Source organism: Eulemur rufifrons, chromosome 5 (assembly GCF_041146395.1).
Source record: "Eulemur rufifrons isolate Redbay chromosome 5, OSU_ERuf_1, whole genome shotgun sequence".
In the NCBI taxonomy this organism is placed as follows: domain Eukaryota; kingdom Metazoa; phylum Chordata; class Mammalia; order Primates; family Lemuridae; genus Eulemur; species Eulemur rufifrons.
The window spans coordinates 31,763,741-31,783,698 of record NC_090987.1 but is presented as its reverse complement, the minus strand read 5'-3'; the positions used below and the strand labels follow the sequence as shown (position 1 = coordinate 31,783,698).

The window sequence follows — 19,958 nt, the reverse complement described above, 5'->3', positions numbered from 1 at the left end:
AAAAAAAGCTAAAGAAACTGAATATTGCACATTAATCTTGAAGCATTCTTCTCATTACAAATTCTTCCTTTGGGTTTGTATCTACTTGACCTTTACCTAATTATCCAGCCTGGGGCAAGACATTTTTCTTCTTTTTCTCCCTTTTACCAATATATATAATATACATATTTCTAAAATGATACACATTGTATATTCCTTCTTTCCCTTGATATTTTATGAGCAAATTGCAAATTTTCTATAACCATAGTAACATGAAAACTGAAAAAATGTTCTTTTGCTTTCTATTTTATGTGGTGCCCAGTAAAGACGTTATTATATCTACCTGTTATAATTGTGAAAGATTCACAAAAATCACAATATCCTACTTCAATTTCTCTAAATATCTTAAATTTTTCAATATTCAAAATAGAATTTAATTTAACTTTTAAAATGTGGCATTGTTTAGGTTTTAAATGTATTAAACTGGGGTTTCAGTCAACTATTAAAATAGGAGTTTCTTCTACAATTTTTCAGAAGTCTTCAGACATTCAATCTATGGCTGCAGAGAAAAGAGTTTAACTACCCAGTCAAAATAATGATCTAGATCTACACTGTTTGATCCAGTAGCCACTAGTCATATATAGCTATTTCAATTTGAATTAACATTAGTTAAAATTAAAACACTTCCCGATTCACACTAGCATTATTTCAAGTACTCGATAGCACAATATGGATAATAACTGCTATACTGGACGGTGTAATTATAGAACGTTTGCATCATTGCAGAAAGTCAATTGGGCAGTGCTTCCTAGATTTTCCTCCAACCTCTACTTCTAAAATTTTCCCCATTGTGTCTCTTCAATCCCTATCATACTGGCTTCACACATAGACTCTTATTCCCTACCTATACCAGTTGCTTTCAATTTAGGGTGGTTTTACCCCCAGGAGACATTTGCAATGTCTGAAGATATTTTAATTTGCCACAATTAGGGGAAAGGGTGCTACCAGTATGTAGTAGGTGGAGGCCAGGAAGCTGCTAAACATGCTGCAATGCACAGGACATCCCCCAACAACAAGCAGTTATGTGTCAATAGTGCAAAGGTTGAAAAACCCTGTTCTACACTACCCTAGATTGGGGACATATTTGGGATTCTCACCCCAAACTGGATTTGTTATATCATAAGTCTTTACATTCTGACCACTCCCAAAGATTAATGCATGCCATCCACATGAAAGCAATACACCCCAGGCCAGCGTAGGCCTAGCTCCCAAAGTCCCCAGTAATCCGAGAAAGACAGACATACACTAAAAGTTTTACTACCATAAATTCTTATTTTATGGAAGCAGAAATTTCCCCATATCAGTTAGATGAACACTAACCAAAACTGAATGGTATCATATATAATTTTATTCCTTTAGATTGTATGTTACATGAAGGTAGAGACCATGCCCTTTTATATGCTGACAATTATATATACATCTCAACACATAGGAAGCTCTAAAAGACAGGTAATGTTGGATAAGTAAAGCAAGATACAGAACAGTATAAATGGCATGGTGCTATTTTTGTAAAATAATAATGACAAAATCTTCTGAGTGTGTGTATAGAGAGAAAGAAGGGATTATACAGTAGGTTGTCAACATGAGTCACCTAGGAAAGTGCCATTAACAGGGGAAAGGAGAGAAGAAAGAAGGAAAATGTGTAAAACATGTTATAAGTTATAATTATGGTAAAAAGTTATATTTTAATCATTTAAATGATGGAGCAGTTAAGAACTATCTCAAATGGAGCAAAGGTAAGGAAAATCCAAAGCATGAGAAGACACATTATTGAATATGGTATTTGCATTCTAGAAGAGTAACAGCTAATAAGTGAGAAAAATAATGTGGTTCCATACAGTGATATGTCCTCTGAAGAATGTTGAGAATTACGAAATAGGTAAAGGAAGATAGTCCTTAGCTCAGGAAAGATGTCAGGGATTGGAGAAACAGATTCATCTGAGTATAAATGGTATTGAAAGCAATTTGATTAGATCTAATCTCCTAGAAAGTGAGCATAAGGAAGGGGGAGTTAAGAACTGCATTCCAACTCCCACAGAACAGAGTATGGAAAAGGAGCCCATAGACATGAGACAGAAAGCCTATAAGAAAACAAAGGGAGCATTGTCCTTCAATATTAGTGTGGCAGTACATGAGGACTAAGGGTTAACCAATGAATAAGGCAACATGAAGCCTCTGGAGACCTTTACAAGAACAAGTGAGTGGCATGGCAAGGATGCAAGACTACCTGAGATGAGCCAGAAAGAGGAGCGATGAGGAAGTGGGAATGAGGAGACAACTCTTCCAATGAGTTTCACTGTAAAGTGTATCGCAGAGGTGGTTGCAGAGAAATAGGACAATGAATGGAGGGACACAATGGGATCTGCTATGGTTTGAAAGTTTCTGTCCTCTCCAAAAGTCATGCTGAACTTAATTCGCAATGCAACAGTATTAAGAGGTGTCACCTTTAGGATGTGATTGACTCATGAGGGTTCCACCCTCATGAATAGTATTAGGTGCCCTTATAAAAGCACTTGACAGTGGCGGTTCAGCCCTTATTCATCCCTTCTGTCCCTTCCATCATGTGAGGACACAGTGTTCCTCCCCTCTGGAAGATGCAGCTAAAAGGTGTCATCTCAGAAGAGGGGACCAGGTCCACACCAGATACTGAACATGAACCTGACAGTGCCTAGATCTTGGACTCCCAGATCTTAGACTCCAGAACTGCGAGAAATAAATTTATGTTCTTTATGAAGTACCCAGTCTCAGGTATTTTGTTATAGCAACACAAATTGACTAAGACAGAATTAATGGAGGCTTTTTAAAGAAGGTATTTATTACATCATGTTTGTATGCTGATATTAATAATCCACTAGGGTGGGGAAAACTCTGATGACGCAGAAAGAGAGATCATTGCAAAAAAAAAAAAAAAAAAAATCAGTGATGAGTGTGAGAAATAGGCGTAGGTTGTAGAAGGAACACTAGATATGTCATTATCTTCATAGCATACATCAACATATCATGAGAAAGTACTTTCCTCTAAGAGTAATATTTGAAATTATTCTACTATATTTTATTACAATCAATATAGATTTAAATTACAACAGCTGTGCCCTAGACAAAGATCCACAATTGGCAATTCTGATCAAGATAACTATGAAAGTTTAATGATGAGACATTCTCCTAAATTTATATTTTCCAAAATTATAGACTAAAAATGTTGAGGTTATAACCAGGTAAAATACATAAACAAATAAATGAATAGAGTGATATATATAACTAAAATCATTTCAATTATTCTATCATCCTGATGCCATACAATTCCCATTAAAAAAACAAAAACAAAATCTGAGGAATTTCTACTTATGTTTTAAATTAAAAGAGATCATTTATATCTAAACTAGAAGAACTTCATTCTCATAATATTCCCAAATAAATATTCTTTCTATTACAATAGATATTCCATGATGAAGCAAGTAAAATATAATCTGAAAGTTACCGATAATGCATTACTTTTTTTCTCATAACTCATCCCAACAAGGACACCAACATCTTTTAGACTCCTCTGAAATGAGAAAAAGAAAAGTCTCCCCTTTTTTGGTCTTTTTATATGCTTAAAACTAGGGATTTCATAAGCCTTGTCAACATAGAACACAAATAGCAGCTAAAAATACAGCAATCTTTTGCAACCAGTTTTTAGTAGCCATTGTCAGAGAAAGCAAGGAAAGCTTTTTCCCCCATCTGCAGATACACGGACAGAACTATATAATCAAAAAGTTTATGTGAACTTGCTAATTACAGAAATAATAAACTAATTTTGATTAATACTGACCAATTTCCTTTTATTTATAAACCTTAATTTTCATCCACAATTATCCTGTACTTGTATGCATAATTTTATATTTACAAATATAAAAATCTACAAAGACTGCTGAAAATATTAGATCTAAAATGTTAACTATCATATCCACTCTATATATGTAACCAACTTTCTTCCTATCAAGAACAATGGGATGATTCAGGAATCTTCATTAGACCCAGAAATAAGAGATCATGATCTTTTTTTCCTTAAAAGTTAAATAAAATAGTTCAAAATCACCAAAAAATATCCTCTTATTTATCAAAATTGCTCTGGTGGATTGTCCTTTAATATCCAGTGATTTTTATTTGCAACTTGTCGTTTAGGTAAAAGAAAAGCACACAAATTAATCTTTTGATCATCTTTAAACTCTTAGTTCAGTCACAAGAATGATGGCCCAAGAAACCAAAGCTAGAAAATATTAATAATATCATAGAATATTACATTGCATTGATATAACACACATTTTAAGTTCAGGGAGCAAAACATGGGTACGTTTGGATTTTATAACTGATATCTGTTTATAAATCAGTCTTACACCTTAATTCTGAACACAGCACTCAAATCCAGCCACTTTAGTGGATGATATAACCTGAATACGCAGAGAAAAGTCTCAATGAAAACAGATAGAAAATAAGTGGACACGAGTTAATAGCTGGTTGTTATTTCAAAGATTCTGACTCACTGTTAGTTTTTGTTGTTCTATTTGTTTGTTTTTTCAATCTGAAAGGCTTACCATCTTGCTGGCCATGAAGGGTCTGGGGACTTTGCATTCTTTCCTCAAGATTGGAGCTGAGATCAGAGTTCACAGCTGACATCCGCGTTGAATCACTCATATCAAATTCATCACTTTCTATTGAACTTTCATCCTGAAAATGGTTTTAAAATATCATCAAGCATCATAAAATATAATACGTTCAAATAATGACCATTTTATTTACAGGGTCAATTAGAGTTTAGCCAGTAAGTAAGCTTTTGCAGAACTCATAAAACACGTTACACACCAATAGATGCTTGGAATAACAAATAATGAAATAATTTCTCCCTTCAAAGAATTTTAAGGCTCATGAATATTCAATCAATGTATCTATGTACACATAGATTTTAAGGTGAAATAATGTTTAGGGAGAATGTAGTTTGGGAATTAGCCTGAATAATGAAAGAATGGATTTTTTTATAGTATCTTCTAAAAGATTCAATCATAAAACATAACATAGAGTTTTGATTAAAAACATAACATGAAAAGTTTTGATTAAAAACTAAAGGACTTAATAAAATGTTATAAGCAAAAATCTTAGAACGCAGTAAGAAAGATGCCGTAAAAATTTTTCATTGGCAAACAGGATAGATTCTAATAATAGCCAAACTTACATGTCTAGATTCAAAGTCCGCATGTGATGGAGAACAAGGTACTCTTAGTACACACTTTGTTTCCTTACAAGTGAATATAAATTGCACTGCAACCACAAAAAGGAGTTCTAGGTAAAATTGTGCAAGATCCATTTACTAAATGTCAGTTCACAAAATGGATAAATTACCAAAAGGCCGGTTTGCCAAGTGGCCAATTCATCAAAACCTGTCAAATATTAACTTAAATCAAATCTACAGTATTTTGCTGCAGACATTTCATTGAAGCAAACTCCTTTCGAAAAACTGATTTTGGAAGTAATGGTGTGTTTCTGCAGGCGGAAAGGCCTGAGAAACCTTGTTAAAATGTAAATGTTCAATCAAAATCACCAGATTTGACTTTCATTTGTAAATATTTGACCTGAAAGTTCACCACTAATATAATAATTAACACTAATATAATAATTAGCAGCAGTAGTAGTGCTGCTCTTTATGTTGCAGACTCTGCTCTTCATATTTGTTTACTCATTTAATGTTAACCATAACCGAGGAGTTAGATACTAGTATTCATTTAATTTTACAGATGAAGAAACTGAGGCACAGAGAAGCTAAATAATCTTTCTCATTATTACACACCAGAACCGAGATTCATATGAAGTCACCCAGGCTTGAGGAAACAGCTGATTTTTTTTTTTTTTTTTTTTTTTTTTTTGAGACAGAGTCTCACTCTGTTGCCTGGGCTAGAGTGAGTGCCGTGGCGTCAGCCTAGCTCACAGCAACCTGAAAATCCTGGGCTCAAGCGATCCTACTGCCTCAGCCTCCTGAGTAGCTGGGACTACAGGCATATGCCACCATGCCCAGCTAATTTTTTTCTATATATATTTTTAGCTGTCCATATAATTTCTTTCTATTTTTAGTAGAGACGGGGTCTCGCTCTTGCTCAAGCTGGTCTCGAACTCCTGAGCTTAAATGATCCACCTGCCTCGGCCTCCCAGAGCGCTAGGATTACAGGCGTGAGCCACCGTGCTGGCCTAAACAGCTGATTTAAACAGCACGAAAGTTGCTATGATTAGGAGACATGAGTGTTCTGATAGACTAACAGATTAGCATTCTGATCCCTAAGTCAGGCCCAGCGGGTTTTGGCGCCCTCCCTTTATCAAAGGTCTGATCATGTCTGGGTGTACTGAGTAGCACTAGCGCTTCATTAATTCAGCAAGGAAATGCCACCCTGGGAGACCTCTGGGCAATCAGCCACATAGACTTCTGGTGGCGTGCCCTCTCTCTATCAGTACATTATGTTTTCTTCAATTCTAAATTCTAAGAAAACTCAATGTATCTGAAAAAAATATATAGGAGAAAAAAATAAGAGACTTCAAAGAGGACTTCAGTGTTATCAGTGTGTACCATACATAGCTGCATACATACTTATGCACACATGGGTGATATATTAATATTAATACCCATTACATATCCTATATATAGTGTGTATTATATCATAATGTTTTAAAGCACATTCTCAGGAGCCAGACTTCCCGGATTCAGATCCATGCTCTGCCACTTATTAGATGTGTTACCTGAAGCAAGTTCCCTGATCTTTCTGTGTCTCAGTTTCTTCATCCCTACAATGGGAATAATAATAGTGCCAACCCCACAGCATTAAATGAGGATTGCGTGTGTATAATATATTTAAAGTAGTTAGAACAATGTCAGGTAAACAATAAGCACAATATAACAGTTTGATATTGCTATGTGGAATATACAATAAAATCTATAGTACATAACAAGATGCACACTTATTATATGAACATATACAATAAAATAAAATAAATTTAAATATAATGGTAAAGGTGACCAATATGTTTCTAAATTAGCTGTGTATTCTACATAAACAGATAAACATAGTCTTTATAAGTATTTTTTATAGATATCACAAATAGCTAACTACATGTAATCTAGTAAAATATTATTTCTATGGCATATATATAAATATATATGCAAAATATATATGTATGTGAGAATATGAGTTTTTGTGTGTGTATATTTAAAGAAGAGCTAAAGACAATGATTCAGGTCACAGTTCCTATTCTGTGAAATGTTTGTGCAAACTGCAACGGCATATTATGGATAATCAATATACATTTTATCACCACTAAATGACACTCTTGTCAGCACACTTTTTAAGAAATTTGGACAAGGGACTGGATTTCCACACTCTCTCTAAACTCCTCTCCTATATTTCTCTTCCTTGTTCATTCTTCCCCAACCATGTTGAACTACAGTGCTGTTTCTATAACTATCAAACAGGCACCTGCCTCAAGAATTTTACAGTAGTATATGTCCCTTACATATATACACACTTCATTTCCTTCATTTCTGCTCAAATGATACATTCCCAATGAAGCCTTTTAAAACTGTGATCCCTAGTTCTAAAGGGAGTGCCATTCCTGACCTTCTTTTTTTCTCTTAATAGCATTTTGCATCTTCTTATATACCTACATTCATGTTTTCTTTAATGTCTGCTCCCCCCACTAGAAGATAAGTTTCATAAAAGCAGGATTTTTGTCAATGTATTCACTGCCTTTCTCCAGGAGTGCCAGATACGTAGAAGGTACTGAATAAATATTGGTTGAATTGTTTGGATTAATATTTATTCAAATTTAAATATAATTTATCACACAAGAATATTTCACTAAAATTCCATTTTAATGCGACTTCCCTTACTTAACCTCTTTCTTATTTTAAATAATCTCAATTTTCTAAAAATTTTTGTAAATAATCTAACTGGTCATTCATTTAAATATTTTAAGGAAGCGTACATCTAATTTAGTCTTCTTTTCAAAATGTAAGTGATTTTCCTAATCTAGTTATAAATGTAAAAGGATTTAATTTCTTTTGTGTAAAATAATTATGATTTTTTTAGAAGCCAGAAGGGATCAGCATATGTGGGCCGCATTGTTGGCACAAAGTGGATCTTCCTACATTTTGGCCTAGAAATAAACATATCAACATCTAAATGAGCTTCCTACAAATAATCTGACAGCTCTAACTAGTTTATGAGACATTAAAATTTTTTTTCCATTACATAATGAATGGTGGAGATAAATGCTTTTCACTCTCAGGGATGGATAAACTGATATTTTCTTACTTGTCTTTCATTTCTTTAACCCAATGATTTTACTACTATTTATTCAATTATTTATATGTAGCCATCTGGCAATATGTAATATGATACTGTCACTGCATTAATATGGATTATTTTAATGGAGTTTACCCTGAATAAAGTCTGTTAAAGCCAAACAATTTATAAATACAGCTTTGAGGTTAATCCTGGTCAAATAAAGAAAAAAACTAAAAATTTGATTTGAGTTTTATGAATAAAGTTAGCTAAACAATGTAATTTGAAAAGAATTTAAAGATACCTTAGCAAATAATTCTATATTTGAAAAATAAATATTTAATCACATTTTCTGTTCTAGAGGAATTTCAAAGAGAGAATTTATTAGCCTGAGGACCTGCTCCTAATATAGATAATCTGAATGTTTCTATTAATTAATGGCCATTATCTAGTAAACAAGAATTTACTAAGCACCTATGGTATATCTGCTATTGTTAGGTCTTTTGGAGAATATAAAAAGGGCACTTGATAACTTAGTCCCAGCTTTTGAGATACTTCAACCAAAATGGACAGTTAACTAGAATTCTAAAGAATATTCAACAAATATGCATTTAGTGTCTTATACATGCCAGCACATTGCTATATTTTCATTATGCAAATTAAATAGAATAATTTGAAACATCAAAACACCTCCAATTAAGAAGAGTCACCACAAATTGTCTCCAGAAAATACAAAGAAGTAAACAAGCAAATATATAGAATAGCAGTTAACTTAAAAATAACTTTAAAATATATGCAACATTTGAATGGTGGAGAAGTTATTATACTTGAAATGCCCATTAAACTACTTTTCTGATTGCCAGGCAAAATAGCCTTAGCACTCAAATTTCCTTGGAAGCTCACTTATTTGGGATACTTTACTCTGAAATTTTTTTCCCTGTATTTACTAGCACTTTGCAAAGGCTAGCTCAGTTTTGGTCTACAAAGGAAAATGAATCTTTCTCAGGAATGAACAAATTTCCACATTACACTGAGATACATGTGTTAAGACTGGGACTTTGTATCATGGACTAGGAGTCTCTGCCCACTTTCCCCATCTGTGCAACCCTGGTGACATTCATTCATTAAAAAATAAATTACTGACTTCAAAACTCTGTCATGCTTAATATGATATTCATGGTTATCTAACTTCATTCCAATTTGTAAGTGATAAAAGCATAGATGTTTCTATTTTACCTCATCTTGCTGTGAGTTTAGCAGCTGCAGTTTCATGTGCTTCATATAGGCCATGGTAATTGGCATGTTGTAGTCAATCATGCTGGTCACCAAAGTGGGAGGTTTTCCATTATCTGTAATAAAACATTTTTAATGGGTAATGAAAGTGATACTACACTCTACCTGTAATTTCAGAATGATCCAGTTTGTCCAAATTGAAATAGGATTCTAAATACCAAGTGTTTAAAAGCTTGGTAGCATTGTAGATGGATTGTAGAAAAAAAAATAACCAGTAAGGTTCTACAAATGTGTACTGACACAAATTAACAGTATGGCTAAATTAATTATATCTGAATACAGAGGAGCTTTTAAATATACTGAGTAACAATGAATAAAGCCAATATGGTGATTAAACACAGTTATTTGTATTTTTCTCTTTTTCTACATAATTATTTTCTATATGTACTTCCTGAGTGCCAAAGAAATTTTGCCGTTTTTTTTTTTTTTTTTTTGGCCAGGCTACTCATCCTCCAACACACAGGAATGAGCTGTCCTACATATATCTCTGAGATTAACATAATCTCTGAGAGAAAATCATACTTAGGAAAATAATCTAGATAATTTTAATGAAAGCTAAAGCCAAATTAGAATTTTTATGTGAAAAGTTTTAGTGAAGTAACTGTGCATTTTTCATAATTTTTAAAGACAAGGAATTGGTAGATTTAAAAGGACATTGGTAGAAACCAATTTTCTTGCTGCATAGATCTAAAACACCATGACATACATATAATAAATGAAAATTAAAACATTATTATAGGGAAAAATGTCATTTGCCACAGTTGAAACTGTCTTTCTTCTGCGAATGGGCACTGAATTACTATGTAAGTGGATATTCAAAATTCACTGCCTCCTACTTGAATAAATGAGATAATCTGACTTGTTGAACTCTTTCAGTCTACCACGTTATCATAAAAATATGATATATAAATTGCCATTATGAATAAAATTACTTTAAATCTCACTATTTGACACTGCAGCTACCTTTATGATCTGTTCCATCTGGGTTTAAATGCATTCTTTTCTGGCACTCTGAGCAGCTCATTAGAAATCGTGTCACCGCTTCTCGTGGTAGGAAGGCATAGCTCTCTGAAATCTGAAATGATTCACAAAATATAGGTGTTATTATATAAGCTGACTGAGCATGATTTAACAGAAATGATCATTGTATTTCCAAATAAGACACGTTATTCCATAATGGCAGGAAGCACAATGACAGCATGCACTGCATACCATGCATCATTTCAAGAAATATCTATCCAATTTGATTAGATGTCACTTAATAATAGCCAATAATGTCATGTGGAGAAAGAATTAAAACCACATCTGGATGGGCATCTGTTAATATTTCTGCATTTCTTTTAGGAAAAATAAGCACAGTGTACAGATACCCTAGTGAATTTTCCTTATTATTAAACATTGCCAACATTGTTTTTTAAACTTACTGCTAGCACGATCAAAATTTTATCCAATTTTATATATGTTTTAAAATTTAGCCCCAAATAGAAGCAATAAACTTTGAATTTTGCATAATGATCATGTTTTCATTATTGCTTTTCAAAATATTTTAAGAGAGAATAAAAGATAAATTCAAACAGAACTCATGCACATATTTACTGCAGTGAATCATCCCTTCCACAGAAAATGACACACCTGGAAATGCATTTAGGCCACCTACTTCGTTTATTTCACTTCATTTATTTTATTTTATGTTGTATATCTTTCATAATATATGTCTAGAATAGCTTACATTGATTGTCAGAGCAGGCTTTTCCTATGCCCTATACAGAGCTTTATTTTCAGAATCATGATCTAGAATCAAGTTAGAAATCAATACTCCCATTACAGTGATTTTGTAAATATCACCTTTTCAAAAGCCAAGTTATTTCTCTCATTAAAGCAAATAATCCCTGAAGTGTAACTGATATATTGTCAAATATCTCTAAATAAAAGCTGACGCTGACTCAAGCAGTGCAACTAGGAAATCTAATGCAGGATTTTGGTTTTCCACCACAGCACTAACATCATACGCGAAATACAAAATAAGCGATAGGAAAAAATGAGTCCTAAGTTGCACATAAATGCCACAAATGATTTCTCAGGTGCATGTAAGCCATTATGAACACTGACATGTTTTAAATAGGTAAAAAAGAGGGGAAATATGCACCCAATATATAACTCAGTGTAAATGTGTGCCAATTTCCTTAGTGGTGTTGGAGTCAACTTTTGCTGATCCATGGTGTAGAGGGAGCACGGAATTGAGGAAACTCCATATACCAAGATCCACAATTGTAAAGCTCATTTTCCCCTGAATTTAATATTAAAATCAGTTTGCGTTACTAAGCCTACCCCATGGACTCTCAGAGAAAAGAGGCCATAAGAACACTGACGAGGAAGACTAGGCCTGCAGTTAAAAATCTGCCATGGATGATCCATTTGTAGGTAATTAAAATTCAACTCCACTAGCATTTGAAACATAAAACTTGGAATTTTTAAATATAATTATTATGTATAAATTAAGATGTCCAGATTTTCAAAAAAAAAAAATACTAGTTCAATCTATGTAGGTATTATGGGAGAAAAATGAGAAAAACAATTTTAAAATATTTTGTCAAAATATTTTGTATTAGTTATGAAACAAAGAAATATATATGTGTATATATATATATACACACAATTTAAATTCTCATTCATTCTCTCTCTCTCTTTTTGTATTGAGACAAAGTCTCCCTGTGTCATCCAAGCTGAAGTGTAGTGACTTGATCATAGCTCATTGCAGCCTGGAACTCCTGGGCTCAGGTGATCCTCCTGCCTCAGCCTCCTGAGCAGCTGGGACTACAGACATGCATTACCATGCCCTGCTAATGTTTTCTTATTTTTTGTAGAGATAGGGTCTCACTATGTTGTCCAGGCTAGTCTCAAACTCCTGGCTTCAAGCAATCATCCTGCCTCAGTATCACAAAGCGCTGTGATTACAGGCATGAGCCACTGCACCTGGCCTCTCTCTCCCTTTCCATGTATACATATACAAACATCCACATATATGCATCTGATTCCTATTTTTCTACTTTTTTACTGAGGGAACAAATACTTTTACCTGATTTATTTACTTCATTAGAGATCATTATTTTCTGACTCTCAAGAACCTATTTTACAGTAATTTATAAGTAAAAGTCTAGATGCATGCTTAGTCCTTGTATGTTATATCTGAACTCACATGGAGTTAAAGTCCATTGGAACTAATGTGGCTGACTGACAAACTTATTAACAAGCAGGATTTAAGGAGAATACACAATTGGTTTTCATAGAAGATTTCTATCAAATCTTTACTTACATAAAAAAGAAACCTTCCATTGAAAAAAAGGTGAATGATGGAGTTGAAAAGATACTCAATTGGCTTGCATGGTTCTGATGCTCTCTACAATAGGCTCTTTTCTCTATGCTAATAAAGCACTGTGTAGAAATCCCTTCTAGACAGATTTATTATTGACCTGACTCAATACTATGACTGTCCTAGCATCATTTCACTCCAAATCAATTTTTCTTGGAATCATTACTAATCATATCACATTTCTTTTATAGCTTTACTCTGAAAAACAATTACATGTAATGGTCACAAATATGTCTGTGTTCATATATACATGTGCGTGATATAATACAAAGTCCCACTTCATATCTTAGAAAAGACTTTTTAATAAAAATTGTATCATATTTTTCTCTTTGGTATGTTTCTGACATAGTGCTTGGCATGTCACTCTATGCTATAAAGAGGATAAAAGCATTTATTGGGAGATACTTCTCTTGGTGTTCAGAATCTATTCTATGGGGAGACCTGCCAAGGCATCCTACTCCCCTTGAATCTTTCCTTCCCCATCTCATGTTCAGTGAGGCCCGCAGACCACAGAGTCTTCTTAGGCACAGGGAAGAGAAATCCTTCAAGTAGGCTTTTCACATTTCACACTCATTTGTGAAGCAACATTTTTTCTGCCATGGAGGTGAAAGGGAAAAATGATTCCTTTTACTTAATTCAGAATCTTTCCTCCCAGGCATCTTTGAAATTGAAAGGTCCTAAGATTTTCAGGAGTCAACAAGATAGTGGAAGAGGAGTTTGTAGCATTTGTCCCCTCACAGAAAGATGGATTTAAACAACTGTCCATGCACAAAAATATCTTCTCAAGAAGCAAAAAAATCCAAGTAAGAGATTAAAGCATCTGAGTAGAGTATAGAAATAAGACTCAATGAGAAGGTAGGAAAGACAGTTTCACATTTCCCATGTCAACCACCCCCCCCCCCCCAAACCCATGTAGCACAGCTTGGTGAGAGATGTTCTCTATATCGTGGAAGAGGAATGAAGTGAGCACTCAACCTCAAACTTCATTTTGGACCTCCCAGGCCTGCCTTCCATACCCCAGGTTCCCTATTTTTATATGTAATTGAAGGTAAGTTGTTATCACTTAAAATAGCTTGTTATAACTGTAAGATGGCTTATTTAAGCCTTAAGGTAACAACACAGAAAAAAACCTGTAGTAGATACAAAAAGCATAAACAGAAAGAAATTAAAAACCTGCAAAAACAAAAAATTCATCAAATCATAAAGGAAGAGAGCAAGAAAGGAATAAAGGAACTACAGAACAGTCATAAAAGAATTAACAAAATGGCAAAGTAAGTCCTTACCTATCAATAATTACTTTAAATGTAAATGGATTAAATTCTCCAATCAAAAGTTAGAGAGTAGATGAATGGATTTAAAAAAAAAAAAAAAAAGATCCTACTATATACTGCCTACAGGGGACTCACTTTAGCTATAAGGACACACAGAGACTGAAAGTGAAAGGATGTAAGAACATATTCCATGCAAATGGTAACCAAAAGAGATCAGGGCTTGTTATATTTATAACTGACACAATAGAATTTTATTAAAAACTATCAGCAATATAATAATAGTGGGAGAATTTAATAACCCATTTGTAACAATGGGATAGATCATCCAGACAGAAAATAAGACTACAGCAGACTTGAACAGTACTATAGACTTCAATGATGAAAAACTGAAAGTTTTTATTCTAAAATCAAGAACAAGATAAGATGTCCACTCTCACCACTTTCATTCAATATGGTACTAGAAGTCCTAGTCAGGCCAAGAACACTAGAAAAAGATAAGCCCTCCAAATTTGAAAGGAAGAAGTAAAATTGTCTTTGTTTACAATTGACATGATCGTATAGATAGAAAACCCTAAAGATTCCACCAAAACAGTTAGAACTAATGAACATATACAGTAAATTTACAGAATATAAAGATTGATATACAAATCTCAGTTGCATTTCTATACACTAACAATGAACTATCCAAAAATGAAATTAAGAAAATAATCTCATTTAAAATAGCATCAAAAATAAAATAAAATAGGAATAAATTTAACAAGGGGGTGAAATATCTATATAATGAAAACTATAAAAACATTGATGAAAGAAATTAAAGACACAAATACATGGAAAGATATCCTGCGCTCATGAGTGATTGATTTGTGGCACAGGATAATTTTTTCATAACCTACCACTTCTAGAGGCCTTACTTCATCTGTGTATGGGGCTACATCGATACTGTTTTCAGTGCAAATATTACATTCTGTGTCCATTGGGAATAGAATTCATCAGTAATACAGAAAATAATAAATCAAATTATCATAAATTAGAAGTTGAAATTACCTCTACCAGCCAAAAAGTATGGTAATACTTCCACATCAAAATAATTGAACTGCAGTATCTTCTGATGGACTGAAAAATAAAATTGGCCTTCAGAGCAAAGATGGTATGACTTTAATAATCTAACGATAAAACAATGCACCAGAAGAAAGTACAATGACCAAGTCTCATATGATGTACTGCTGCTGATCTTCCATCTGGGGGATTTTTTTTTTTTTTAAAGCAAACTATTGGTAATACACATTTCTACATTTCTGTGAAGTCTACTGACAAATATTACAATTGAAAGGAGGATGAGCAATCTACCTTGCCAATGTCCTGCCGCTACGAAGAAAGAAGAAATGGTACTTTTAAAAACCCTACAACTAACTACAAGGCCAAATTCTGGCAGTACCTGAGTGCTGTTTACCTTTTCCTTAATGCAGTGCAGTTAAGGTGAAAATGTGTTTCCAAATGAGTTAGCCAAAAGAACAAGAATCAAAAAATCAACTATAAATAAACAAACTTGCAAAACTCATCTTGTCAATTCAATAATATATAATACTTAACGTTTTCTTCCATTTACTTTTTTAATATCAGAGTTTTTATTCAGAGATAAACTACCTTTCCAATTTGGATCTGAAGTAATAGAAGGAAAAATTGAAGAAGTTAATTGATTGCAAAAATTTAGTGTATTTTGTTCAGAGTACATCGCACAATTATATGCTGCAAGTTTATCTCCTTCATTCAAGTCATAAAAAATTGCAAATTCAGAGAAAAACTAGTAACAGAAGAGTTTTAAAACATGGGGAATTCGACACATGCTATGCCTTCTCGGTCCGAGCATGCTTCCTCTTTAACTGCAACTATGTTTCATTTCTAACCATTTCCAATATAAAGCCTAACTTTATTCAGCTTGTACATAAACATGAAATTATCTGGTTTCTGAAATGTTAGAGAATTGACAATTCTAAAAATTAAGATTCTCATTAATTATATGATGACTCTTACTTGCTTTGGCCAAGTTACACAGAAGAAAATGCTTCCTAAACAAACTATGTGTGCTTGTTTTCCACTAATCCAGTGTTTAATAAGTGGATTATGATAAATCAAAACTTTGTATGGATTTTATCATTTATTCCTCACAACAATCCCATAAATAGATTACCATCAACACCATTATGATTTCTGTTTAACAGATGAGGGAACTTAGCTTCAGAGAGGTTGTGCATTTTTCCAATTAAGTACAAGAGACAGGGCTCACATGTGATAATGTGGTTTCAGAGCCAATCGCTTTAACCTATGCTTAATAGCCACTCCTAGTTATCAGTATTAGAAAGATAGAAACTGTTTCATCCATAAAGAGCTGGGATATTAACCTCACAGCATAGGTTAATTATTCTAAAATGTTTATAATGTTCCGTGGTGTGAGGTTCTTTGTAAGTATAAAATGCTCTAACCAGTTTGAGGTGACCCTTCTGAATCCAAGGATTAGCCAAACACTCTGTACCTTGTCTCAGGTTACAAAGTTCCACAAGAACAAGTCAGACTCTACCGTAACAATACAAAGCTCCACCTGGAAGAAATTAACAGACCATCTGTTCTGTTTCAGCAAAGCTGATGGCTAAAATGATGGCTTTGCAACAATGCCATAATATTATAACAGCCAGGAACTAAATGCACAGGACTTTCACTTTTAATGGAATATAGGAGAGGAATGTAAATAACTGCCTACTTTTAAAGAAACAAGACTTCTAATTGTGTTAGCAACCTCCGGGTGGAGGTTTTTTCCAAGTTCTTGGTGATCATCAGGAGAAGAATTTCAGGATGCATCACATAAGCCAAGCAAGTGACAGCTTTTTATTGAAGTAAAAGTACACTTTCAGGAGAGAGAGTGGGAAGGCTTGAAAGAGAGCAGCTACACTGGTAAAAAGTGGTTTTAGGTCTTTTAGTAGTTTTACAAAGTGAGGGGAAGAATATTCAAAACCAAGGGGTTGGCTTTTACTAAGAATTTGGGTAGTAATTCCTAGAATTGGGCTCCCTCCCATTTTCATATTTTGTATGATTGTCTCAGAACTGTCATGGTCATTTCAAAGGCAGAGAAATGTTAAAACTACAATATAATATTATAATTAGCCAAAGTTCATGTAAGGTGACAGAGATATCTGATAAGCCGGTTGAAGCTCAGTTCTTGCCTGCAGTCATTAGCCCCTCTAGTTAGCTTCTGCTTGAAGGTTGTTTATTTTAACAGCTGCACCCAACCTTCAAGCCCCTGCTCCCAGACTGAACTGTCTCCCAGTCTCCTACTCTTACAAGTATTAGAAGAAATTCACCAGCAGAGAAGCCATTCTTGGCTTCAGATTTGATGCTAACGCATGAGTTAAAATACAAACATCTCATGACATTGGCTAATCATGAGCACTATCACTTTATAAAGCAAACAAGCAAAAATAAAGTAATAAAAGGATTTGTCAACCAAAATCATACCATTTTGACCTAAGTTCACTAGTGTTTTAAAAAAAGAATATTAAATATCAGTAATTTGAAAAAGTAACCTTGATGCTTTGGTATATTGTGCTCCTTTTCAGATACTGAGCTTTACAGCAAATAAAAATTAGTATAACCACTTTGATTTTTTTGTTTTGTTTTGTTTTTAAAGTTAATTGAGAATAGCGATAGTACCTTTATTTGACTGGAATAAAAATATGAAAACCATAGCTTTTGCCAAATATCACACAGTAAAGTCATTGAAAAATTGCCCTTGGAGCCAAACTTCTAGATATTTTCTCTTAAAAACACTCTTAAGATTATGTATAAAGAATAAATTTAAAATAATATGCTAGCAAAATTTTTTATCTTACTATATTTAAGACTTCTATTACAAACCAGCTGCAATATATATAACTGGATAATGAAGGCATATAAAATTTATTATTCAAAACATTAAAATAGAATTGAACAGAGCCCATAAATCCAAATTTTATTAAAGGCCCCATATGTAATGATTCACAAAGACATAGAACACCAAAGTCCAGAGTCACCTCTGAGGGGGAAAAAAAAAATCTATGCTCTGGGCAATATCTCCAATTCAAGGGGGTTTCTCCGTCTTTATCTGTTTTACATATTGTATATCTTTGGAAACATTTCAAAGGAGGAGTTTAGGACTAAAAAAAAGCGTACGAACAAATAATGAAGTGGGAATAGTTAATGGGTGCAAAAATAGAGAGTTAGATAGAATGAATAATATTTGATAATACAGCAAAGTGACTATAAGCAACAGTAAGTTAGGGTATGCTTTAAAATAACTAAAAGAGTGGAATTTGGAATGTTCCTAACATAAACAGATGATAAATGCCTGAGGTGATGGATACCCCAATTGCCCTGATTTGATTAATTCACATTGTATGCCTGTATCAAAACATCACATGTACCTTATAAAGATATACAACTGTTATGTAACAATAATAAATAAAAATTTAAATTTAAAAAAGATCAACAGAGATGCAGCCAAGGGAACAGGGAGTTCCAGTGGAATGATGATGGGAAAGGAAGTTAGGCAGACTTCATGGAGGAGGTAACATTTGAACTATGTCTTGGAGGATAAATAGGTATTTTCCAAAAGGTCACATAAGGGATGGGGAAGATTCTAGGAGCTTATGGTAGTATGGAAGTCTGAACCATGGTAGGTATGGCTAATAGCTGACAATGGCTGGAGGCAAGGCTGGAAAGATGGGCTGGTACAGGGGGAAAACCTGCCTTGGACTGGGGTCTTTTGCTCATGGTATGAGGAGTGATATGACAAAATCAGAGACGGAATGATATAAACCTCAGCATGTAAGGAAAACCATGAATTCTTGACATTTTTGCAAAAAAATAATTTATCTGTATTAGCCTAAGAAAAGTTAACAATGTCATCTTTATCTCTGGGTACTGTAAATTTGGAGGCTATTTTTAAGATTTTTACATTACTATGAATATATATTGCTTGTAAAATAAAAAGGGTAAATCATTAAAAAAAAAAAAAAGCTTGCAAATACTGTCATATTTGGCCCATAGTGGAATCTGATAATTTGAAACATAGCCATGGCTTTGATATTTTTTCTACATGTGTTACAAAATTGAAAGGCCCAGCCAGCCAAAGAGTTGCTGTTATATTTACATTGGTTTTCTTTTACCTAATTTGTGCAAAAAAAAGATTAGCAGTGCACATCTTTGTACTGCTACAGAGGAAATAATTTGTACTGATGTGTAACGAAAGTCTTGCAAAGACAAAGACATTTTTCAACTAAATATTTATTTATTGAACAAATACCTATTGAATGCATAGTTACTATAATTATCCCTGAATACTGCTCGATGTGGTTCTACAGTACTAATGAGTCTAGAAATATTACATTATTGGAATCACCTATTGGTAATTGTTTGATTAATTTGAAGTGATTCTGAAAAATAATTTGATCAGGACTCAACATAGAAACTTTTAGATGAAAAGTTCATGCCCAGCCACAATCAATGAGACAAAAAGCCAGACATATTGGACTGCCTAAATCAAATTTGCATTCATTATGGCCCTCAACGTTTTTGGTTTCAGAAGCCTAACTACTTTTTCAGAAAGACTTTGTGCTATGTTGTATCCATCTGACCTCTAAATGTCTGTTAAAGACC

The 19,958-nt window shown here is 33.6% G+C and overlaps 1 protein-coding gene across 17 annotated transcripts in view; it reads right to left on the bottom strand.

Moving 5' to 3' along the window:
• The window catches only part of NOL4 (nucleolar protein 4), a 322,420-nt gene that overhangs the window by 212,038 nt on the left and 90,424 nt on the right, over window positions 1-19,958 (bottom strand). For 15 of the 17 annotated variants that reach the window (XM_069468117.1, XM_069468131.1, XM_069468115.1 and 12 more), the window contains 3 exons: window positions 10,596-10,707; window positions 9,576-9,688; window positions 4,614-4,746 (listed from right to left, as the gene is read on the bottom strand). In XM_069468117.1, the coding sequence (XP_069324218.1) occupies window positions 4,614-4,746; window positions 9,576-9,688; window positions 10,596-10,707 (358 nt within the window). Of the gene's footprint in view, window positions 1-4,613; window positions 4,747-9,575; window positions 9,689-10,595; window positions 10,708-14,175; window positions 14,236-19,015; window positions 19,028-19,958 lie in introns of all 17 variants that reach the window. The other 2 variants (XM_069468114.1, XM_069468116.1) reach the window with 1 other exon arrangement.